The sequence below is a fragment of the Solea senegalensis genome, linkage group LG12 (assembly GCF_019176455.1).
Source record: "Solea senegalensis isolate Sse05_10M linkage group LG12, IFAPA_SoseM_1, whole genome shotgun sequence".
Taxonomy (NCBI): Eukaryota; Metazoa; Chordata; class Actinopteri; order Pleuronectiformes; family Soleidae; genus Solea; species Solea senegalensis.
Window position 1 is genome coordinate 24,111,132 of NC_058032.1, and position 26,333 is coordinate 24,137,464.

Here is a 26,333-nt window from a genome sequence, read left to right on the forward strand (position 1 = left end):
GTGTTGTGAATAAAGAGGGAAATCCTGCACGTTTAACTTTTCACGTTAATATTTTGTTTTCTTGCGATATGCTGATTATGACAGAATCGTTGTATCGCGATATTATTGGTATAGTGGACCATGTATCGCATATCTTATTGTATCATGAGGTACCTATTATAAACTGGAGGGAAATAGTAACCATTTTAACATTGTCACTGAGTGCTCTGGAGTTGTTTTGTTTCATCCCGTGGTGAAAAACGATGACATCAAAACAATTCAGAATGGTGTTTACCTCCCTTTTTTCGTGGCTGAAAACCTAAACATGTCGATGTAACTCATCTTAGATCAGAATGCTCCACAAGTCTCAACCTGAAGTTTTTAAAAGGACCGGATTCGGGTTAAGATAGTTAACATAAATGTGACTATTGTCTTAATGTGGTTACGACTGAAAAATTGCTTTCCAAAGGAATATTGTAAAGAGTTGGCTATCTTGCCTAGCATGCAAATGACTAGCTTTTGATAGCAATGTCGAAATGAAGTTAAGATGATTATTGGTTAACCTTTAATCTGGATTGTTATTATAGAGGAAAAACGAGTCATTTTAAGAGGTCACTTCAGGCTTCTGGACACACAAAGTTAGTGTCTGCTCGATGTGAAAGTTATTAACTGCTAATACTGTCTTTCCAGGCATAATCTGTTGGTTGAAAACATGCTAACATTTCTTTTCTCCCTCTTTCTCTCCTTCCTCAGGTGTGTGCTCTTGCCTCTCCTCAGCGTGAAGCCTCCTCAGCAGTCTCTCTTCCTGCTCGTGGACTCCATCGATGAAGGCTGTCAGCTGGGCGAGGGGGAGCAGCGGTCGTCCCTCGGCTCCCCCAGGACCATCGCCGAACTCCTGGCCAGCCACCACGAGTTCTTGCCTCCCTGGCTGCTGCTCATCTGCTCCGCGCGACGACAGAACAAGGCCATCACCAAACTCTTCACAGGTAAATATGGTGGAGGTGTGCGATGATTTATTTGTGGAACGGGCAGATGGCGAAATTAACCTTACGGAGACCCTAGCAAACCTCTCTGTGTCTTACTCTGTGCCACAAAAACTCAAATAAGGACAATGTTCTGATTCTCAGGATGATTTTACAGACGTATGAAGCGCCACCTACTTACTGTACCTATATTGTATAATGGCAGGTGTATTTGAATTCAGGTGTTTCAAGCAGGCTTTGGGCTCCAGGCCCTTCATCTTCAGTGAAGGACAATCTTAACGCTTCAGCATACCAAGACATTTTGGAGTCAACAGTTTGAGGCCCTTTTTCTATTCCAACATGACTGTGTCCCAGTGCACAAAGCAAGGACTATAAAGACATGGTTGGACTTTGAGTTTTGGTGTGGAAGAACTTGCGCACAGGGCCCTGACCCCAACCCCTACTATCGGGCACCTCTGGGTTGAGCTGGAACAGAGATTGTGAGCCAGGTCTTCTCGTCCAGCATCAGTGCCTGACCTCATAAGTGCTCTACAGAATGAATGGACGCGAAACACTTCAAAATCTTGAGGAAATACTTATATGTAGTGTATATATGTGGGTGGTGCGTGAGGTGTCCTGACCTGAAAATTGAAACATCCTCAATAAAGTTTTTGTGGCACAGAGTGAAAGTGTGGGCTCTACCTATTCTACCAGCCTTGCACCTTCACAAGGAAGAGGATGATGTGCTTATACACTATCGTCAGCAGTATTTGAACATATGAGTGTAGCTCCATGCTTGTCTCTGCTTTGCAGCAGCTGTTTTTCAGCCTCGTGACACACTTACCCTGAATATGTGGTTCACAAACAATGGGGCCAGCTTGCATTCGCTTCCCACCATCGCTTCGCGTCCAGAGAGATTGGGGTCACCGCTGCAGACCTCGGCGAGATTCTGCAGCACTTCCCCGATGTCCTGTGACACTGTACCATACTGGCTGCTATTATCTCCCTGTCAGGCCAGGCAGCCCACTCTGTGGTGATGAGCTGGCACAACATTCATCAAGAACCTGGCTGTGTGGGAGGAAGTCTCCGCCGCAGGCTCGCTCTGCTGTGTGTTCCTCCTGTACCTTTGCAAAAAACCACAGAGTGTGGGAGCTTCGTACGCCCTCGGCTCGCCTCTTAAATCATTACGTAATATCCCAGCAGTCGTCCCTGTGCCACTCGCCACTAAGGAGATGGATGAAGGTTCAGGGCTGAGCGAGCTATATGCACTCCCCCCTCCCCCCCTCCCGTTTGCTGTGCCCTAATTAGTGTAGAGCAATATCCCGAATCACTGCAATTTGTCATTTGCACATTATGTGTTCTTATAATGTTATTATTTAACAGAAGGAGAATGATGCAGGGGTTTAAATGGCGTCTCGAGCTCCATTTGGCTCTTGCATGTGTTGCCTGTGTCGGCACGATGTGATGCAGGAGTCTCTAGGAGAGTTGAAGCTGCTCTTTTGTGTTGTGTGGCACAATTACACAGGTACGAACCTGTTTTTATTTGCTGTTGGGGAGTGAAGAGAATCTTTAAAAGGTTATTTTCCTCAAGGGTTTTTGGATTTGGCTACAGGCTGTGACAATAAGTTGAACAGGAATTTGGGTTTGTGTGGCATCAGTAGGAAAGGAAAACAGTAATGATAATGTGCAGCGGGTCCTTGGGTTTGGTTCCAGTTGCAAGAACAGAAATATGTACATACTTTGAAAATGTGTCTCACTACAATATGTATAAAAACAATTAATTAAGACTATTTAATACAGTATACAGTATTCTAAAGTGGTAGGAGGTTGTAAGGATTTTGCAGAACATGATGTTTTAAGCAAAAATAAGAAAGTCCCAACTGTCCTAGCCTTGCTGATTATTGTAGTATTATGTGCACAACATGGTAGTTTCATTATTTCCTACCATATTACCCATAATCAATCAAAAATGAACAGCGAGAGAAGGAGAGTGATTGATAACTGGTTGAAGCCATGTTGATCCATGTGGGTGTAATGAGCCATTTTCCACTCGTCAGGCTTTTTTTTTTTTCGACTCGACCCATGTTTTATATTCAGTGTCATCTGTTTATTGACTGGGAATGATTTAATGGAGCAGTTTGGCGTCAGCGTTGCCAGAGCATCTGCCCTCGCATTGTGTTCTCACCTCATACTCTGCGTTTGTGTAAAAGTAAAATGCATGCGAAGGAATTGTGGATCCGGCTCGTGTTTACAGTGATGGCGAGGAGGTGGAGCCGGGTTTTAGGATGCCAGAACTTCACTTTGAGTCATTTGTCTTCTGTGATGATAGCGGCCAGATTTCATCCACACAAACCCACGCCCACTGCTGCTGTCATTTTACCAAAAAAAACAATACTCGGGTGAGGCTAACAGCTAAGCTAGCAGGCAAAGTTTATAGCATTTGACTACAAATGGAACTCACCATTTGTTGCACTATGGCTGTATATTTTTAATTCCAATGGGTTTGTGAGCACGAGTGGATATCCAAAGCCCGAACACCCACCACCACACTCTCTAAACATCAAAGCCTCTATATAAGTGCATGTGATCAGATTTTGGATCCGAGCGCAGTATAAACCATTTTCTGAAACGCTGAACTCTCAGACAAGAGGATTTATATCTAATTTGCATTTAATCGTATTTGCTGGTTTACCCTGATTGTGTGTGTTTGTGTTCTGTGTCTGGCCCAAACCACGGCTTTAAATCACCAGATTCCATCTGGAGGGCATCTAAAGTTTGTAGTGGATTCAGCAGTGGGATGTAAAGCTGTATACACTACCCATGTAAATGGTAATCAGTAATGTTAAACTTGGGCAGTCGCAGACGCACCAGGAACCCTTCTGTTTGCTGCCGTTTCCCCTCATGTTTGCAGTTGATGAGCTGTCTCTTCTTTTTGTTTCTGATGCGATTTGAAGGGGAATTTCATCTTGGAAACGATCTGATAAACGGCAGTTATCATCTTTCATTTCTTCCGTCCTTTCTTTTCTTTTTTTCTTTCATTGCTTTTACTTTTTTTTCTTTTTTTTTTTACGGGTTCTTTGATGGCGGCCAAGCTCTTATTCCAATTGGCCGGCTATTTGGCTTTCAAAGGCACAGGAACAGCACCAAACTGGCACATTAGATGTGGTGACCCCATTTGAAAGGAGTGAAGGACGTATTTTATTTTTCCAGATAAGAAAAGGGCTGTTCTAGATTTTGACCACTCTGTAATTCATTGTGTTGAGTTTGTGCAGCGAGACGGTGCTGCAGACCCACATTTCTCCCTTCAAATGCTTTTAGCGGCGTCTTTGTTTTGTCTAGATTCAGTCTTCCGCTCTTGGTTCCACACCAATTCTTCTGCAACACTGACTGCCTTTTCTCTCCCCCTCCACCTTACACACAGACGGATGCAGACCTGGACACAAACACACTCACCCACTTACTGTGTCCTTGATCAGCTTGTGTACCGGCGTGAATGCTCCTTATTCATCCAGCACTGGACTTAAAATAGACCAAAGGCCTTTGGAATATCACATTCAGGCCAAGTGCTTTCTGAAAATATGCTTCATATTGTTTACAAGTCAGCGATGGCAGTGTCCTGCCAATACACTCCACTTTCATGCTCCGTGCAGAGCCAGCTCTTATTTTATACGAGCGGCCTGCTCTGTCTGGGGTGGAGGTTGTGTGGGTTTCCCTCTATACTCTCGTCTGCGGCGATGGGAACTTTGTGGTCGTGGGAATTTAGTGTCGATAAAGTTTGAGTGGTGACCTTTAACCACGAGGTCACGCTGCAGGAAAAGCAGCTCGACAGAGAAGTCCGCCGCGATTGTCTCCGAAAGAATTCAAGATTGTCTCTTTGAATGCCTCCGTCCTTGCTCGACTGTTTTTCCGTGTGTGTCTGTCTCAGAGTGGAATGTGCTTTGGGAAGTTTTTCAACACCTCTGAGACCGCGCAGGAAGAAGCGGCCATTCCGACTTGAGCAGCAGAATGCTTCACTCACATCCGCTCGGCTTATGCCTGACAAACAAAGAGTGTTCTGTTGATGAGGAGGAGTACAGGAATTTTGTGCAGAAATGTTGTGTCCCTCTGGCTGCCTCGAGCTGTACGATAACTCAGGTTTTATTGAATAAATAAGCACAGACTGAGGATGAGCTGCTGTGTACTGGTCTTGGTCAGACACTGGTCAAAAATCACCAGAACGAAAATCAAAACAGAGAGTTATCGGTATCGCAAAATATGGTTTCGGGCAGTCCCGATCCGACTCCTGGTGAAGATTGAAACGCATCCAGTCCACACGAGCGCCGCTTCTTTGCGTCCAAAGTGACAGCAGATCTGTGGAGAGAAGCTCGCTGTTTCTGTGCCGTTACCCCCTCTGTGCGCTCTGCTACTGTACGACCACGATGAGTTAGCGGAGTGGAAACACTTAGGCAGCGATTTTGGTTTTGGAGCAGGATAGAATCTCTGCCAATTTAACAAGGCCTCAAGCAGGAGCAGCAGCAGCAGCAGAGAGAGCAGTGGAAGGGGGTGGGGGAGGGGAGGTTTTACAGGAGATTTACATAGAAAAAGTGACTCACACATGTATTTTTTAAACAGCTCTGTCCTCAATCTCATATGTGCAGTTATCATGTGTCAAAACATGCGTCAACTTGTTCGTATAGATGGGGCTACGTGTCTCTACCAGTTCTGTCCCAGTGGCAACTCTGACATTGTGTCACAAGAGAGCAAAATGATGTGAATTCCGTTGTGCATGCCGGTATCTGATATGCCGATGTATCGGGAGTGTTCAGGCCAGGGCTGAAACAATTACTTGAATAATTGATTATAAATCAATTACTAAATTAATCGCCAGTTATTTTGATAATCGGTTTGAGTTTTTTTTTTCCATTATTAAAGCAAGAGTTCTGATCGTTTTAGCTTATTAAATGTAATTATTGTCTGGTTTCTTTGCTCCATACAACAAAAGAATTTATTAAAACAGAATCATTTTGTTTGTGGACAAAACAAGACATTTGAGAACATGATTGATAAAAACTGATTGATATTTTTCTACATTTTCTGACATTTTATGGACATTTATATATTTTTCCTGTGCCCAACTGAAAGGGTAATTTAGTCCCTTTTGTATTGAAATCAATGATATTTTACAGCAGATAGATATAAGACACACAAAGTATAAATACAATGGATAAGTATACTTCATTTTGTAAAATAAATATGAGTAAAAAATCAACTGTTTAGTCAATAGTGCATTGGGATATCTTGCCGATAATATCGTATATAGCCCTAGGTGGACCAAACAGGTCATATCACGGATGTTACTCACCAGTGTCACTACAAAACGACTCAGTTGGGTGGCACTTATCACAGGAATGTGGGTGATGTGAAGTTGACAGGAGGTTAATGGTGAACAGCAGTGGAAAGAATGTAACCTCCTTCAAATCGCACATGTTGTATTCTTCAGTGTGACAGATATTGGTGATGTATGTGCTACAGTTTCCCAAGATTTCACTCTGCTCATAGTCACATTAAATAAATTCCAGGCTAATTTGAAACAATAATCCCATTGTAGATTGTGACCCAGCAGTGTGAGTGATCTTTTTTTTTATATATATCTTGTGTAAGCATCACTAAAGTGTAGTAACTGTAGCAGTAAGTAGGACTCAGTGCTGTCCCCAGGGGAGGAAATAGGTACAGCATAAGAACAGGCCTTGACGTCACTCGTAAATCATTTTTTCAGTCGTAAGGTTGAACCTTGAAGCTGCACATTAATCCAACTCTCTAACTGACCTCAACTCAGGTATTTATTTGATATTGATGTTTACTGTCAGAAAAAAAAGCATACCTGTCTACTCCTCCTGGTGAACGTTTGCACTTACTTTCACCTATCGTCTTGAAGATTTTAGAGCTTATTTTTAACGCAAGGCCTGCAGCTTAAAATAAATACAGGGGGTAAAAAGATCCAGCTTTCCTGGTTTTGACATTCAGTGAGTCGTGTAAGGTCACAGCCACATACTCCACTCGAGTAGCTCTGCATCATTCACAGTCCAAAAGAGCCTCCGACCGAAACAGGCAATATTATACAGCGAGATGATCATCTCTCCTTGGTCCAAACGCACTCTGTCCACAATGTTTCACGATCAAATCAAAACCCATTAATTAGTTTTTCCGTACCCCTAGCAACCAAACCAACAGACGGTCGCAGGTGAAAATATAACCTCCCTCGCATGAGATAACCAAGTTACGGAACATAATTGACTAAAACGGAAACTTCCTCGAACCATCTGTTCGTGTTTGAGCCCAAATCTGATCCAGACTATGAGAGTGGACAGCACTAAAACCTTGCACGTACAGCAGGATGTCTTTTATCCGTACACGTTGCCACCATTACCTGCTTATTGTGCGACATAACCATAGTACGCTGTCAGGAAATACAGAAGCCAGTGTTGCCTGATAATTTGCCAACAAACGACACGTATAGCAACCGTTGCGTGGCCTGGTACTCGAATGCTGGACTACATTAAACGTCTGTAATACTACTCAAGTGCGGAGTGATTCGGGAGAAGGAAGTCTGCTCGCCGAGTTTTGGAAACCTGGCATTTGGAGCGGCGTTTTACGTCACAGCTGTAGAACACATGTGACAGAAAATAAGAACAAGCATTACAAGCCAGTGGAAAGTAGTAGTTGGATTTGATTGGAGACCTCCAGTCAAAAACACAGAACAGAAAATAATCAGTGATGTTTTGAGATGGTGGTCGAGGGGTTTTTGTTACCTTTGGACAGTAAGAGTGACGCTAATCTTCTCATTCATCTCAAATAATCATTTTTCCTTCACTTTTGAATAAATACATCCACAGGTTTTTAATTAAAGCTCAAATAACGCCAGGCTAGAGCATGTTTATCCATTTTCCAGAAACGTGAAGTGCCACTTGAGATCAGGTTCGTTAAGAACCCGTTTGTCAGTTGGTGTTTCTTAAACCACAAAATGACCATGTCCTCAAATGCTTTGTTTGGTCCACGAACCTGAGATTCAGTTTACTCCACAGAAAGGCCAAGAAATCTGATCGTATCCGTAGTTAAGAAGCTGAAATTTGTCCAACATTTCACGTGGCGCTAACGGTCAAAGATTGAAAGTAAAAATGTGTCTGAGCACTGAGCTTCTGCTCAACGAGATGTATAAATCCACAAGAGAGGTAGCTTCCCCTGTGCAAAGCGGCTGTTGCGGCACGTTGTTGTGCAGTTATGAAACAGAAGTGGCAATCAGTCGTGACACCACCCATCATCATTTGAACTCAATTGGAAGAATCGCGATTTGACCGGTGCCATATTGACATTTTGCAAAATGAAAGTTCAGAGGCGTCAACCGTATACCAGGCTCCCATTGGACGATTCACATGTGCCATCATACTTTCTCATCTGTTGTCCAAATTGCCATCATGTTCTATTGGAGAGGAGCTGAAACTAGTGATGGAGAACATTGACTCATCAGGAAAATGTTAATTGACATAGAAATCGAGTGAAAAGTAGGCTCAAATTCATATATAGACTTTCAGCTAAGTCACCCCCTAGTACTTATTCTGTATATTCTCATTTCCTAATATATATATATATATATATATATATACACATACATATACATATACATATTTGCTGAGTGGAACACATTAAGCGACACAAGGCTGCCACATGGTCATTAAAGAAACTCTGCAGATAGTGAGCGCACGCACATTTTTCCTTTTGTAATGTCTGTTATAATTGGTGACACTGACATTGTCAAGGGTTTAGGGAGATTTTCCACACCATGAAATTCCTCCTCACACTGTTGTGATTTAGTCTTACTGGTCTTGCTCGGCCACAAGAACCCAGTGGTTCTTATTGTCAACGTTCTTTGGCGGTAAAAAACAATTAAAGGACTGACTCCAGATTAGGCACTCGAGGAAGGCCGAGTAAGTAAGTCCAAAGAAAGATGATGAGATTATTTATCTGTTTCTAAAAACTGGCCATTTCTCTGTATAAAACCAGCTTTCAGAACACGTCCATGTACAGTAGATTCAACAAAGAGAAAAACATGTTAAGATGTGAGATAATAGAGTAAGCGTTATTGCCTTTCAAATCTCTCCTCCCGCATGGAAGCATCTTGTTACTAATCTGCGAGGACAGCAGGAGGTAGATGACAATGATACAGCCCAGTTTTAAAGGAAACACAAAGGAAAAAACCCATGAGTAAGCTGTACTTAGGATTTCAGGGAAAAGCCAACATGAGCGAGGGATGAGGGAGGATGGAGAAGGCCTGGATTTGTGAGCTGCAGTGCCAGTAGTTATAATAATATAGTATCGGTGTACTACTGGAGCCGTGAAAGATAATAGCCCCCCTTAAACAACCACATTCCTGCTCTGCAGTGTTACAGCAACTTCAAATAGATTGATTTCCACAGTCGTAAAATACATGATTATTTTCATTTTTCCCTCCCTAATTTTTTGCTAAGAGTCCTTCTACTTGGTCATGAAGGGGCACTTGGCAGGAGTCGAACGCTTCCACCAGCCAAAAACCACACATATACACACGGAGAGTGAGAAACCCCCCCCACACACACACACATAAAATCCCCCGTTAGTTATGAATCACAGCTGTAATTAAGACAGTTATATTCCTCGCACAGTCTGAGGAATGTTGTAGGAATGTGTGGCCACTTCAACAGCACATTCATATTGTGAGCCATTTTGATGGAGGGTTTACTCATTTCCTTCCTCAGGTGACACATCCACACATGGTCTATGGGGTTGCTTTTTTTTATACCCAAATGTAAAATGTAGGTCTACTTACTTTACTCTGGAGAGTACAGTCATAGACATTATAAAGATAATGGATGTAATTTAATTTCTGGGTCTGGGAAGTGAAGCCAACAGTAGGCTCTTGTTTTGGCTGAAACTTAGTAAACGTAAGAAACAAAACCATAAAGGTACCGTTTTAAAAACTCACGTCATCTAAACCTCGTGTTCAGATTGGCTCAGAATGAAGCAAAGGTGTCTGCACTTGTGGTTTAACAGGATATGTGGCTAGCAATTCACTATTCACATTATGTTGAATCAATCCCAGGGCTCACTCTCTGTTAGGGCTGTGCAATTAATCAAAATGTGTGTTTCAATTACGATTATAAGTCATTGAAACAAAATGATTACTACAAAACGGGGGCTTTTATTCTGAAAATAATGCTTTAATTTTATAACCTTTCAACCTTTGCATTCAGTGGAATCCCTGGGTTAAACACGCAGTGTGAGTAATGATGTATACAATAATTTGTAGTCATTTTATTTATTTTAAGGTAAATTAAAAACTGCTTTTTTCCCAAGTTAAAGTCGACGAGTAATTGTTTGAAATAATCACTTGATTTCAGTTTTATAATAATCGTGATTATTATCATTTTTCCATAATCGAGCAGTCTTACTCACTGTTGCTGACTCACCGTATCCATATAACCTCACATACGGTGCTGTTTGTACTAAACTCGGATTTACAACTCACCAAACCACGACATGTTGCTACACTGCTAGTTTGCGCACACTACCACGTAGAGCATTGTTATTGACTGGCTAACAACTCGGGGGTGACGTCACTCCCAGTTCCGACTTGCAATGTAAATGGAACACAGCGTTATCCTAGCTTAGCAGTGAAATGCTAAAGTGGTTTTAACAGCCTGATGGTGGGGTGTTGTTGCCCAGCTCAGCCTAGCAGGTAAATGCTAGGTTAGGCTAAGTTAGCAGTTGACAAATTTAAATCAAGATACTGCTAGAGAAACGTCATTGTATGCCAATGCAGTGGGTTACCACTTGAGTACAGTATATATATATCTATAAATAGATCATAGGTCATTCCAACTTCTGCTGCAGTGTTTTTAATGAAATGTACACGTCGAGGAAACTATGCGAGTCCGGGGTGGGTCTGTGTTTTTGTTCCGTGTGTTTGTGTGTCAAGGAAAGGAGGGAGTACAGCCGGGCAAAGGACCTGAACCACATCTCCAACCTCGGTGCTGCCCACCATGAATGGAGCTTTCTTTGCCCGCTCTGTCCAGAGACAGAACTGATTTAACACCAATGATCACAAATAAAAAAGAGCAGCCCTGTTTAAAGCCAGTGCACTCCTCCTCCTCCTCCACTCCTCTGAGCAGCTCTTTGTCCCGAGGCATGTGGATGAATCTGACACAGAGCGAGGTCGTGCCTTCACAAAAAGGTCAACCAAACGCTTAACGTCTCCCTGGATTTTTTTTTTGCTGTGTATACTTTCATTTTGGTCGAATGTGAGACCTCACTGGAGAGACCGCGGGATGTTCTGGCCGACGGACAACACAAACACGGTCGTAAAGCAGCGAGGACAGTTTATTTCTTCTGCAGTGGAATGCTCCCTGAAGAGAGACAAAGATGGGCCTGCATACGGACGGACAACGGCGTAGTTTACGTGACAATTGGACGCATGCATTCACGCGAGCGCCAACAGATGAATCTGAGGCTTAACTATAAAATAAAAAAATGTGTGTTTTATGAGGGGTTATATGCCAAGAACAATTTTCAGGCAAAGCGCTCTGAGGCACTTTTTAAGCAGAAAATGTAAAAGCTTTTGTTTGTTTGTTCGGTAGCTAAAAAAAAAACACCTTAAAATCCAATCCCAGCACATTCTGCCATGCTGCAGCCTTCCCTGTGGAGGCCAAATTGCACCACACTAAACCGAAAAAGAACATTTGACAGATGCTTCCTGTAACCAAAAGTGTAATAAAAAGCCATGTCTGTTCTCTCACAGCTTTTTCGGCACGGGTTGCTGCTCTGCCTCACTTCCTGGGTAACAAGAGCAAGGACGACATATTTAATTAGCTTACCCCCCCCCCACTTTCTTGAAATTGGCTTACACAGACAAGCTGATTTATGTCCGTGCTCATTTATGAGTTTGTCGTCTGTGAGGCTGCATGTTGAGCTTCACTTTGGATGAGCCGAAGACCATAATCCTCGCTGAATACTGTAATTTACTACCATGCAGTCTGACAGTCGGGCAAATTACAGGTCTACCGTGTCTGAATCTCCAACACCTTGGGTGCTGCACTGCAGTAACATGACTCTGAACATGGCCCGGCCTCTCACCTCTTGAGGTGATGCCCCTCTCGTCTTTTAGACTTTATTTTAAAGCCGTAGCTTGTCAAGTTTGCCCAATTGAAGGTTGCCGGGGGTTTTTACCCTCTAATATTCAGGCTGTCTGGATTTATTTAGATATTATTAAAACTTTCACTTTCGATATCTGACAGTTATTCCTGAGGGGCTACCGTAAAAGCTCTCATTCTCTGTAGTAGTTTTTGAATTTTCTAGTTATCACAAACTCTCAAAAGGAGTTATGTTACTGTAACAGAAGGGTTCGTTATTTTTGTTAACTTTGGTTAAAATGAATACTAAAGAAGTGCATTCCTGGTTCTTTTATAACACACTGCCTCTCCTGCCTTGGCCTGCATGCCAAAGATGACTTGTACAAGTACCTGGTTTCAGCTGCTTACTAGCAACAGCAGCTTTCCTTGTGTTGAATCTGATGTCCGGGCACTTCTCTGTGAAACCTTTCCAAAACGGTTCCAGACTTTTCCTGGCACTGCTTCTCTGCGATAGTAGATAATGGCTTGTTCTGTGACCCGACGGCTAATAAAACACGACTGACATGCTGGAGTGAGTAGTCCCTGGTGCAGGTGAAAGGAAACATGTGGCGGTAGCGCTAAATGAGGTCACGCGGGGGTCAGCCGGTGTAATGATGAACAAAAACATGAGCAGATATTGAGGAAATTTGATCCCGAGTGGGGCAGGGGAAACTCCCAGCGCTACAAGAGCTCAGTGTCACCACTGCTTATTTCAGGTTGACAAAGTGGACCGTTTTTGTCAAGTGACATGGTTGGTTTAGAAACTGTTTTATAGTTTTTCACAGAAGCACATAAAAGTTGTGTGACTTTTTATTAAATTAGGTCACTGAGAAAGTAGAGATGAGTGGCTGTTTAAGTCCCAATTTCCCCCAAAATTGCTAAAACACCGTTTGAATTAAGTGAATGCTATTTATGTCTGGTTCGATTGGTGTATTTCTGGCTCGGCGTTGTGTTATTTCAGTTCTCGATTGGAATTTGTTTTTACTGGGATTAGTTTTCCAGTCGTCTGCGCAGCTGTAAAAAGAAGCCCCGTGATATATAGCAACAACTGAATTCCACTCGAGATACCTCGTGCGGAATCCGGCGAGAGACGGCACATGTAAGTGACGAGGTGCGCTGCACTCATGACTCAGCTCCTTGTCGCCATTTTAATGAGCTTCTGTCACTCAGGCGCGCAAGTTTGACTTTTGGTTGCTGGAACGGAAACATCAGCTTTTTTCGGTGCGCGCAGCTGTTTTCTAAGATGAATGGGCTTGTTCTTCATGCAGGTGGTTTGATGGCTTTATCAGAACATGCCGCTCCCACTCAGCGCTTTTACACGTAGTACTGTTTACCCCACCCCTCCTCCACCTCATCAGGCCTTTTCAGCTGCACCGTGACAGGTTTGACTGGAAAAGCCTTTTATATCCTGTTTGAAATGCAGTGAGAGGCGTGTTTGAGCAGGACTGTTTCTCGCGTGTGTTGCCTCGGCAGTGTGACGTACGTTAATTGTTAAAAGTGTAATAGTTTCTGTGTTTCTATTGACGGCCATGAAGTACGGCAGGAAATGTACAGTGAGGATTACTTGTAGACAATGATTTGAAGTGATTTTTCTCCCTCGACGGCACTGTTGAATTAGGGGATTATTGAAGTCAAAGCCTCTCAGTACTTTGCTTTCTTTTCTCACTGGTGAATGAGCCACTTTTATCCGAGATAAAACAGAAAGTGTTATCTTCTCTTGAGTAGAAGTGAGAGTGTGTGTGCAATCAAAGGAGGAACTCGGCATTGTTTTGTTTTTTTAAAGCATAAATGGCAGGAGAGTTTTCAAAGGCCTGTTGTTTGCAGACCATTGGAGCAGGCTCTTGTCCGCATACTTGTGTTTAGGAGGTTGGCGCTCTCGTGTTCTCTGGAGCAGGGAACGCTGCAGCTGTCGAGCAGACGTTTGTCGAGCGAGGGTTTACTGGAGAGCCCAAGGAGAGGGCAAGCGGGGCTTGGGTTTCTGTTTTCTTTATGGATCCGATGACTTAAGATGGTGTCTCTCACAAATAACATGCCAAAATCTCAGAAGCTGGCGTTTTGAAAATTTGGGTCGATGAGCTCGGAACTCAGTTTGTCGACACAGGGGCACGCAGCCTCATTTGTCATCCAAAAATGTATCTCGAAGGCAAACAGGCCCTCTCTTTGTGGGCAAGGCCCTGTCTCTCGTGGACGGTATCCAGTTCAGTAACGAGCAGCAGCTGTCTCTGAGGCCTGTACTCGGGAGCTGCATCCCTCACCCCGATGAATGTGTCATTTGTTGCTTGTTTAGCCGTCCCTTTTGTTCAAGGCCTGAACCATCCTTTCTCTCACTCCCTCACAGGAACACAACTAGCTACAGTTTGTGTAACCCACTTCTAAAAGCGCCCAAATCAAGGCCTTCGTGACTATCGGGGGTTTGGAAAGAAGGAAAATTGTTCTTGGGCAGCAACTGAACATTTATAGCCAGTGAGAGTTCTCGCATTCTTGTGTAGTTGTTAACTGTAGTTCCTATTACACCGCAGTCATCAAATACAGGTCGGGTGACTTCAGCCGTGTGGTTGTTTTGGTGTTTAATCTGCACGTGCAAGACCATAATAATGCCATGACTTTACGGTTGACATGCAGGCCTTTTAAAGTGATGTCTGCTGATCTAATGGAAACTGTAGGTCATCTTCTGCGACGTGCAGTATGTTGGGTTTCTTCTTTCTGTCTGGAGCCTCTTCCTTGATCCTTTTTCTTTTGCTTTCTTCCTCAGAGAGACTGATTTTAGAGGGTTGTTTTTATCCAGGCAAGTGCTTTATTTCACGGTGGCTGCAGTTAAATTTCTACCTCCTTCTCCAGCTTTCCCCAGTCACTGTATCTTCATAATTGGTGTGTCAGCAACCCTGGAACGTAGGAGAAACTGCTCATCATAAACTGCAGCATAGAAGCATTTTATTTTTTTTCCTTCCCTTTGTTCCCCAGAGAAAATATTCTCGATAGAGCAGCATCTCCACAAGTGGGCTCTAATGCACACTCAATGATGTTGCGCAGTCCCTCGATAAATGGAGCAAATCTGAACATCAACACTGGGACTTAATGTAAAATGTGCGTGGGTAAAAATCCACCATAGGTTTGTGTTTTTCCCCTTTAATGGCCTCCTCCCCCTTCTCAGAGTGGTGTGTTTCCTGTCCCAGCTGGAACAAACCCAGAATGTCCAAAGAAGGACAGGGTCCAGAAGGAGAAGAACCAGGCAGTGATGTCAGGGAATCAGAAAGTCTCACACATGGAGAGAGGGATTGTAGATCTCAGAGGTCTGGTCTTTAAACAGAAACGCCGTATTAATCATTCCGTGTGCCCTTGTTGACTGAGGCACAAATTACAAATAAAAGCAAAAGGAACCCGGTGTGGTTCTGGACTAGATTTTGAGTTGGTGAAACAAAAGGCTGGAGGAAATAAAGGGGAGGAAGAGTGAAAAGTCCTTTGATGACAGCACGAAATATGATCTTTATTGCTTGAAGTTTGAGCCAGCAAAGTGGTGAGAACACGGAACAGGAATGCACATTAGGGTCATGTGGTACCTTCAAGTCTTTCACTATCTTTTGATACAAACCTGAAAGTTAACGTCCCCAGATTCCCAGGCTTGTGTCATCAATGATTTATCAGTCAGGGATTTTTTTTGAAAAATATATGCCATCTTTTAATGTTTTTTTTTCCTAGTCTTTAAAGATAGAATTACTTTAGACATTTACCTATAGCTACTTCACCATATGCCTGGTAATGGCAGTGACTCAAGCGTGTGAACTGCTGCAGGGGTTGTGGAGTGAGAGAAGGGACTATGGAGGGTGGGAAAAATGCAGCACAGCCACCGGCAACAGAGAATAAAAGTGGGTTAGGGTCATTGAGTTGTCGTAATTATCAGGCAGTTATGTTGTACAATTGCGAGGGAGCAATACTTTATAGCTTTATCAATTGAAACTGTTTGCACAGCTGCCCTTTAGTTAAATCGTAGACCTGGACATTTAGAACGAATAAGTGATAATCTGGGGTTCGCTCTGGTGTATATTGCATTGTAAAACGACACGTCTCTGTCCATATGAACCCTGTTATTATGAAGTGATTAATCCAAAAAAAAAGTATGCCATAAAATGTTTTACGATGAGGTAATTGGTACTTATCATTTAGCCCAATTTTTATGTGCATTATATTAACTTAATCCACATAAACAGAAGAAAAGAATCAGAAAAAAAAGCTGTCAAGTATAAAGATATAGTTTAGATAGACAAGTACAGCAAAATGACTCCAGTGAGTGCACAGATTAATACATAAATAGTAAAGTAAAAGAGAAACACAATCTTATATTAAAGAGGGGACCCCTCCACTCACTCCTTCTTTTCTCTAGTGCGTCAACGAAGCTACGATGGCCTTCGCATACATAATAGGATGCTGTTCTTCTTTGTTTGCACATTAACCTTCCACTTTAAAATGCAAACATTGTGCTTTGGCTGTTATCTTTTCATGCTGCTTAAGAGTCATAACGGTGCAAGGTGCCCGTCTCCATAAAGCAAGGTCCTTGCCTATAATACACATAAAAGGCAAATTTTTTAAACAATACGAAAACCAAACTACTTTCTTAAGTGAATATACTGTTAAGAAAAGGCATGTTTCTACTAATTAACCCGGGGCATCTATTAAAAGATGTGCAATTGGAAAACAACCAGTGAAAACAGGCACAGGCAATAATAAAATGGTGGAATGTAAAAGAATAAGTTATGTGTAGTCGTTATCGCTGGCGTGATTGCTAGTGTTAGTCCTGTTTTATCGCAGTTTGAAATACAATGAAGGTCTTAAAAGACAGAGAGGGATCACTGTGAGTTGTTGTTAGTGGGCGCAAGCTTATCTTGAACAAACCCAGGAGCAGATGATAAAGACAAACCAATTGCTCCTCTGTTTACCGGGATCTGCAGTCCAAACTGTCAGTGCTGTTGTTGCTGTTGTTAAACTCATCAGGTTATCTGGCTTCCAGTTGCAGTTACCACCAGGCCTGTGTGGAATAAGATTTCCCTTTTCTGCCTGTAACAAAACTCTGACCCAGACTCGGTAACAGTCGAGTCCCATTAATACTATATACAGGGGAAAGTGTTATATAATCAAAGCAATCACATTTCTCTGTTTAGGACGAAAGTGTTGCTGCTTTTTTTTTTTTTGCTGAATTGATTTTTTTTCCACGACCTCCGAGTACATAAAATGTTCAGTCAATAAGAAAAAAGCCTAAAATCGAAACCTTAATTACCAAAATTTTTAAGTCAATCTTAATGAGGTGGTGTTCAGCCGGGCATACACAGTAAGTGTGCACTGATTCACCGAGTCAAATGCAAATGCTGCAGACGCATTAGCTGTACAAGGACTGTAAGTCACTGTTAATGGTGCGGGACTGCATGTCAATAACACAGAGAGTGTGTGACTGTTTTTTTCTTTTCTTCCTGTCCCAGTGAACCCTCGAGGACCATGGGAACTGTAAATAAAAGTATGCAGAAATGCTCTCCTCGCCCTCTGGCTGCAGGCTGCACATGCACACCACAAACAGATTGTGTTAACATGCAGGGAAGTTAAAAGTTAAAGTGCCTCGGCTAATGTGCATAAAGTTCACTTCTTGCACATTAGCGGAGGAATTCCTATTAGAGATTATTCATTAAGACCCACTGTGATAATTTCTTTTTTTTCCAGCAGGATTTCTAAAGATTTGAGCTGGGAGCCTTTAGTACAATAATAAGTTAGCCATTGGAGAGATGTTTTACAGGCAATTGATGTGCTACAGGCGTAGAAATAATGTCCCCTCTGCTCTCCCCCATACATCTCAAGCTCTTTTTTGCAGATTTGCTCCTGCTGACAGAGCGCTAATAACCTCTGCACTCAGTCGATGGGTTGAGTGACCAGTCAAGCAGGCTTCAGTGTTGAAAGGCATTCAAGTTGTTTTTTTCTGGGTCAAATAGTTTTTGAAAAGGGTGATGCTTGTGGTGGAGTGGTACACGGTTAAGCAAGAGCACAGAGATATTTTTGAATTATATTTCATTCATGTTTATAAAGTACAAGCGTCTGAAGACTTTACAACTTTTGTTTGTCTTCACTGCTTAACACCGTGTTTTGTTTGGTGTGCTCGTGACTTTGTTGTCAGCGGTGCTTTACGAGCTGAAAGGATAGCAAACTCCTGCTGATCGTGTCTGCTTCCAGCAGCCAGAGGGGGTCTTGCCCTCATTTCCCCTGAAAGTCTCTTCTTTAATACCATGGCTTTACTGTTAATTATCCTATGCGTTTGGAAATTAAAGGTCGGCCTAATCTAATTATCCAAAGATACAAGAGCAGTGGATAAACACTGGTTATAATCTTAAGGTCAGATGTAGGATAATTACTCAAGGGCCACTGTGGGAAATTAATGCTAATCATCGTTAACTAAGACTGCTTCTACTGCCCCCACCATATGTATCTTCTAGATGTCTGCCCCGTTGTGTGTCTGTTTTCAGACTTGTCTAATATCCCTTTTTCTTTCTTTCAGGTTTCCGCAAAATCAGCCTCGACGATCTACGAAAGGCCTACATTGTCAAGGATGTGCAGCAGTACATCCTCCACAGGCTGGATCAGGAGGAGGCCCTGAGGCAGCATCTCACCAAAGAGACCGCGGAGATGCTCAACCAACTTCACATCAAAAGCAGCGGCTGCTTCCTCTACCTGGAGCGCGTGTTGGACGGAGTGGTGGAAAACTTCATCATGCTCCGCGAGATACGCGACATCCCCGGCACGCTCAATGGCCTCTACCTGTGGCTCTGCCAGAGACTATTTGTCAGAAAACAGTTTGCCAAAGTTCAACCCATCCTAAACGTAATCCTGGCAACTTGCAGACCACTCACAGTCAAAGAACTGTACCATGCAGTCTGGACCAAAAATATGACCACGACTATGGAGGACTTTCAGAAAAAGATGGACATTCTCTCCAAGTTGTTAGTCGATGGTCTTGGGGGCACTAAAATCCTGTTTCACTACAGTTTTGCAGAGTGGCTACTGGATGTGAAGCATTGCACCCAGAAGTACTTGTGCAATGCGGCAGAAGGACACAGGATGTTGGCGATGAGTTACACCTGCAGAGCAAAGCAGCTAAAACCACTCGAGGTGCAAGAGTTTGCACTACACCTGGTCAATTCCAATCTGCAGATAGAGCCGTTCAACCTGGCTCTTTGGATGGTTTGGAATGGAACTCCTGCTAAAGACTCTCTCACCACATCTATACCAAGAGAGCAGGAAGTCCTTCAGCTTCTGGTCAAAGCTGGAGCGCATGTTAACAATGAGGACGATCACGCCTCATGTATTGTCCAGCAGGCCCTGGAAAGGGAGGACTCGATAAGGACATTGCTTGACAATGGGGCATCAGTGAACCAGTGCGACTCGAGTGGAAGAACTCTGCTGGCCAACGCTGCGTACAGCGGAAACCTCGATGTGGTCAACTTGCTCATTTCCAGAGGTGCAAACATGGAGCTGGAGGACAACCACGGACAAACAGCACTTACTCTTGCTGCGAGGCAGGGCCATACCAAAGTGGTCAACTGCCTAATTGGTTGTGAGGCCAACATCAACCACACGGATCATGATGGATGGACGGCCCTCCGCTCAGCAGCCTGGGGTGGACATTCAGAGGTTGTATCTGCTCTGCTCTACGCCGGTGCCAAAGTGGACTGTACCGATGCTGATGGCAGAACCGCTCTGAGAGCTGCAGCTTGGGGAGGTCATGAAGATATCGTGTTGAACCTGCTGCAGCACGGGGCTGAGGTCAACAAAGCAGACAATGAAGGACGGACAGCTCTCATTGCTGCAGCTTACATGGGGCACAGAGAGATTGTCGAGCACCTCTTAGACCATGGGGCTGAAGTTAATCATGAAGATGTGGACGGAAGGACTGCCCTCTCAGTCGCTGCTCTCTGTGTGCCTGCAAGTAAAGGTCACGCGTCTGTGGTGAGCCTTCTCATCGACAGGGGAGCAGAGGTTGACCACTGTGACAAAGACTGCATGACTCCCCTCCTCGTGGCTGGCTATGAAGGACACGTCGATGTAGTTGATCTGCTTTTGGAAGGCGGAGCCGATGTGGATCACACGGACAACAATGGCCGCACCCCTCTTCTTGCTGCTGCATCAATGGGCCACGCCTCAGTTGTCAACACCTTACTCTTCTGGGGTGCTGCTGTTGACAGCATCGACAGCGAGGGAAGGACTGTGCTGAGCATCGCATCTGCTCAGGGTAACGTGGAGGTGGTCAGAACTCTGCTGGACAGAGGTCTGGACGAGAATCACAGGGATGACGCAGGCTGGACCCCGCTTCACATGGCTTCATTCGAGGGCCATCGCCAAGTGTGCGATGCCCTCATCGAGCAAGGCGCTCGTTGTACAGAGGTAGATAACGATGGTAGAATACCGCTGATATTAGCTGCACAAGAGGGACATTATGACTGTGTGCAAATTCTTCTGGAAAACAAGTCATGCATTGACCAGAGGGGATATGATGGGAGGAATGCTCTCAGGGTGGCTGCACTGGAAGGCCACAGGGACATTGTTGAACTGCTGCTGAGCCACGGAGGGGATATCGATTACAAAGACGCAGATGGGCGTCCAACACTCTACATATTGGCACTTGAAAATCAGCTGGCCATGACGGAGTATTTCCTTGAAAACGGGGCAAATGTGGAAGCTTCTGACACTGAAGGCAGAACGGGCCTACACGTCTCCTGTTGGCTAGGACATGTTGAAATGGTGAGGCTGCTGATAAACTATCATGCTGATGTGAATGCCTGCGACAATGAGAAGCGATCTGCCCTCCAGTCTGCCGCGTGGCAAGGCCACACGAAAGCCGTACAGTTTCTGATAGAGAGTGGCACACATGTTGACCACACATGCAACCAGGGAGCAACAGCACTAGGCATAGCCGCACAGGAGGGTCACATTGACGTTGTGCAAATACTTCTTGAAAATGGCGCTGACCCCAACCACGCTGACCAGTTTGGACGCACCGCAATGAGAGTGGCAGCAAAAGGTGGCCATTCAATGATCATAAAACTCCTGGAAAAGTATGGGGCCACAACGCTAAACGGCTGCAGTCCCTCTCCTGTACACACTTTAGAAGAAAAAACACCATTAGGAGTGACTGGGAAAATGCAGTCCCTCACCATTAAATCAAGTAGTTCTGGCAGCACCGGTGCAGGAGATCTGCAATCATCTGGACGTGGTCTGAACAACGGACCCGTCCATGCTTTCAGTTCGCCCTCAGAATCTCCCGATTCCACTGTAGATAGGCAAAAGTCCTCCTTGTCAAACAACTCCCTCAAGAGTTCAAAGAACTCGTCCCTGAGAACGACATCATCGACGGCCACGGCGCAGACCGTGCCGATCGACAGTTTTCACGGACTTACGTTCACAGAACAAATCCAGCAGCACTCACTGCCCCGTAGCCGCAGCAGGCAGTCCATCGTGTCCCCTTCCTCAACAACCAAGTCCATTGGTCAGCAGCCATCGTCTCCGTCCAATGACTTTGACTGGTCTCAGTTAAAACCTGGTCTCAAATCAACAAAGGGAAGCAAGAGCGGAAACGGGACATCAAACAATAAGAGCTCGGACAAGAAGAAGAACAAGAACAGCGGATCGACGCAAGGGCAAGTTTTGGAGTATGAGATGACACAGTTTGACAAGCGGATCGCCTTCAACAAATCAGTAGCCAACATTTCGGTGAAGGATCCCCACTGTAAGATCATGATTGGCGGCTCACTTCAGCAGGAGAGGGGACAAGTCCAGGATCAGTTCTTTATCCAGCAGCAGAGCTGCGCAGAGAAGAAGAGAAACGGCATCATGACCAACCCCAACTATCATCTACAGGGTAATCAGGTTTTCCTGGGTAGGGTAGTTTCTCGGACTGCACAGAACAGAGGCCACGAGGATGTTCTAGAGAACTATCCCATAGGGGAAACCGAGCTAAGCCTTAAACAAGCCCTGAAACTGCAGATTGAAGGATCAGACCCTGGGTTTAACTACAAAAAGGAGACTCCGTTATAGCTGGTAAGAAACACTTAAACCCTCCAGTATGTGCGTCAAGTATTGTAAAGTTGAAATTAAGGCCAGGGTGACAGAATGTAGATAATACTTCATTTTACAGCGGCTAATTTAGAGACTAATAACAGACCTTGAGTTGTTACTGGATTGTACTCAGAGCCGTCATTAGCTGGATTTCATCAGACTCGCACGGAGAATCAATCTCAATCTAGAGAAGCTGATTTTTTTTCTCCCCCTCCCTCCCAAACCAAACATTAACTTTGAATCATTCCTGTGCCGTTGCAGATGTCTTGAAACGCCATTCGTCACGCAGACCATCGGAGGGATTGTGCCAAAGCAACTGTTTTCACCTGCATTTCTGTTCTGTTGTTGTTGTTGTTGTTGTTGTTGTTGTTTATCAGATTAAATATAATACCTGGGGAAGATTGTGGATTTTCTGCCTGAGGCTTATGTGAACTGATACTTCGATGTGCCTACATCTGTTACAGCCTTCTTCATTTATTCATGCAAACCTATCATTTTTAATTTAATGTTAATGCTATTTAATAAACAGTGTATGCACTTTTAAAAAGATGAAAACGACAGACATGCATTTGTTCTATTTGCGTCGCGTACCATCCAGCAAATTGAAACAAACATCCAACGCTTTTTTTTTTTGTTTTTTTATTCTTCTATATCATGTTTGTTCTGTCTTTTTTATTTTATTTTATTTTGTCACACTGACAGCAATGTAACATTGAGTACATTGTCACAAACCAGAGGACATAGCAGTAACTGATGTCATGGTATGAACTTAAGCGCATTTATAGTCTGCCTTTTCTAGAGACCCCCGCCACATCTAATCTGTGTTAACCTTGATCAGTGTGCTCAATCTATGTTGTGTGTAATATATTGATAGCAATGGCAGTTACAAGCATATTTATTTTTGGAAAAAAAAGCCACTTTTGCTGCATTTTTTTTGTGTTGCATTAGCTCTATCATGGTGCTGTGTTCAGACGTTGCCTGCAGTTATTTTTGTTTGGACTCTTGGGTTTTTGTGTCCGCTTTGTGCATCTCTGTATTATTACAAATATCTTAAGAGAGCTAGATCCATTGAAAGTTAATTTTGTCCCTATGGGATTTTTTTTTTAAGTTGTTTATGTGTGTTTATGTTTTTGTGATGCATAAAAAAAACAAATATTTAAAATAACTCATTGTGTACCGGTAACAAAAGTTTGGTGCTATAAACGCAGCAGTTTCAAGTGACCGCAGTGCATCTGTCTGCGTTTGTCCTGAGTTCCGTGTATAACCTACTGCAATGCAAGAGAAACAAAAACCCAAGCTTTTTGTTTTCTTATTGTCACGTGGTTCCTTTTGAGTGATTTACTTGTGGATATTTCAGGGGCTCGTCACAAAAACCAGGGGGTTCAGCTTGTAGCCGTGAGTGGTTAAGTGTTAGAAATGCAAAAATTGTAATGCCAAAGTTGAAACGGCACACTCTGACCCCCCCTCTCCTCCCCGTGCGGAGCTGAAAATTAGCTCAACAGGACTTAACCCCCGCGGGAGAAGGAGGGGAGGAGGTGCTCGACTGTGGCACTGAGGGAACCAAACATCTGTTTCTCATGAACTCTGTGGAGCTGCGTTAGCGTTTACAGGCTGTGTCATATTTTTGCAGGCTTTTCACGCCGTTAACAGTGAGCTATTTTTCACCGCTAACCGGGATCAAGGGGGTGGCGGAATGGGGATCAGCAAACCTATCGCATGCACAAACACTTATAAGCCCTAGTGAAAGCTCCCAGCTCTCCATTTCTACGGTAGCTCTAATGTTATGCCATGAAGGGTTAAATAGAAGGATTCAAGGCAGGATGGAGTCGAGAAAACAGTGTTGGAAAAACAAAAGTGTATAGTCTTATTGAGAAGTTCTCTTGTTTGTCTTGACTGTGTATTGTCTGTCACCTTTGATTTGACTGTCAGTGGTTGGATTGTAAATAGCTTACCATGTACATTCGACTTTCAGTTAAAAAGAATTCCTGTATTATATGAAGTGGAATTTTCTGATGTATATTAAAGTGCTTAATAAACATATTTGCTTTCCTGCTGAGAAACTCTTTCCCTACTTTATTTAGTGAGTAATGGACATAAATGAATTCTCCTATTGGACAATTCCAGCTGTCAATCACATATTAAGCAAAGACTCATTTCACCACTAACTTGCATTCAAATTGAGTTCTTTCTGCAGCCAGCTAAAAAAAAAAATTCTTCAGGGTCTGAAAAAAACGAACAGAAACCGAAACACATAAAATTTCCTAAAAGCACACCCCGAAAAAAAATTGATCTTTCAAAAACAGACTCGAAAAAAAAAAAAATCTCGTAAAAACAGACCCCCCCGACAAAATCCGTAAAATCAGTGTGTAATGTAATAGAATACTGTGATAGTTTTAACTAAACAACCGTTTTCACTTTTTCTCTAGACCCGCCCCCTCCTGACCAGACTAGATGCTCATTGGCCACCAGGGAGTGTGAGACCCCTGACCTGTGAGTTCCATGCATACATTTTCAGACATTTATCTCCACACTCACAGCAAAATGGACAAAGAGAATGATCTTTCACCACCGTCTTAATGTCTACATCTGTTGAATTTGTCATGCATGTGTGACAAATTGTAATATTTGGCTTTGTGCCGTTGAGCTCAGGTTATGAAAGCGTAAGTCAGAGCCAGCAGGAGCTGCAGCCATGTTTTCCTGTGAGGCGAACAACACACAGCCTTAACCTGCTGCACACGTGTCCACTGTGAGCCACGCTTGTCTTCTCCTTGTCAAAAATACCTAACTCTGATGTCTGCATTCGTTAAGATGAACTATAAAATGATAAAGGTCTTGTTCGCCTCTGCCAACCATTCAGATTTCATTTGACATCTGTCCACACTCGTACAGTTTATGATGCTAACACTTGGCCACAAAACGTGTTTTAACAGAATGTGATAAAAACAGGAGAGAATTTCTTCACTTTGACTCAGGAGTGAATTAGGTGGTCAAAAATTTATCATCAAGTTGCATGATTTTTACACAATTTTTATTGGCGAAAATGTACTTTGCAGTCAAAAGTTCAACATCTGTGATTTCATCAACAAGTTTCAAGAATTTAATCAACAACTTTGAGCAGATTTTATGTATGGAATAGACTTTAATTGCACTGATCTTGAAACTAGTGAATTGCAAAGTACATCAATGCTGCTGGATTAAAAATGTGTGTCAGTATAAATATAGTAAGTGGAAAAAAAATCTCTTAAAACAGACCCGAAAAAAATCTTGTAAAATCAGACCCCAAAAAAATCTTGTAAAAACAGACCCGAAAAACTATCTTGTAAAAAACAGACCCAAAAACAATGAAAAACAGACCTAAAAAAGAAATTTAAGTAAAACAGACCCGAAAAAAATCTCTTCACGCATAAAGACCGGGAAAAAATCTTGTAAAAACAGACCCAGAAAAAAAATCTTGTAAAAGCAGACCTGAAAAAAATCTCATAAAAACAGACCCCAAGATAAATCTCGTAAAAATATACCTGAAAAAATAAATCGCGTAAAAACAGACCGAAAAAATCTCGTAAAACTTTACCTGAAAAAATAAATCTTGTAAAAACAGACCGAAAAAATCGCGTAAATATAGGCCTGAAAAACGAAATCTCCCAAAAACAGACCAGAAAAAATAAATCTCCTAAAAAAAGAAAATATGGACCTAGAAAAAAAAATGTCGTAAAAACACACCCTGAAAAAAATCTCATAAAAACAGACCCTGAAAAAAAAGTGTAGTGTTGACGTTTGTGTTCCGTCAGTTTTAATCCACAAATCACTTTGACTATCGTATAAAATTACACTCAGAGTCTGAGTTATTGACGAGAATCACTCATATTGACAAACTGTGAGTGTTGACAGACGTCGATGTAAACTGCGACTCGATCAGACGGCAGACGACGACGACAAGCACGAGGCAGTGAATTATAGTTTTTTTTACCCTGTATTGATGCTGTGAAACCGCAAGCTCTGCTGTTAACCCATAGAACACAGAGCTTTTCCATTACTATATTAAAACGTATAAACAGAGGCTATAAAAATGAGCTATATAGAGTGTCCATCCATCCATCCATTTTCTACCGCTTTATCCTCCATAGGAGGGTCG

At 43.1% G+C, this 26,333-nt stretch overlaps 1 protein-coding gene across 1 annotated transcript in view; it reads left to right on the top strand.

The window, feature by feature from the left end:
- LOC122778515 (ankyrin repeat domain-containing protein 50-like) overlaps positions 1–23,894 on the top strand; it is a 44,979-nt gene extending 21,085 nt beyond the window's left edge. The window contains exons 3-5 of the mRNA XM_044040486.1: positions 733–965; positions 18,648–22,183; positions 22,463–23,894. Coding sequence (XP_043896421.1) covers positions 733–965; positions 18,648–22,180 — 3,766 coding nt within the window. The 3' untranslated portion in view covers positions 22,181–22,183; positions 22,463–23,894. The remainder of the gene's footprint in view (positions 1–732; positions 966–18,647; positions 22,184–22,462) is intronic.
- The last annotated feature ends 2,439 nt before the right edge of the window (positions 23,895–26,333 follow it).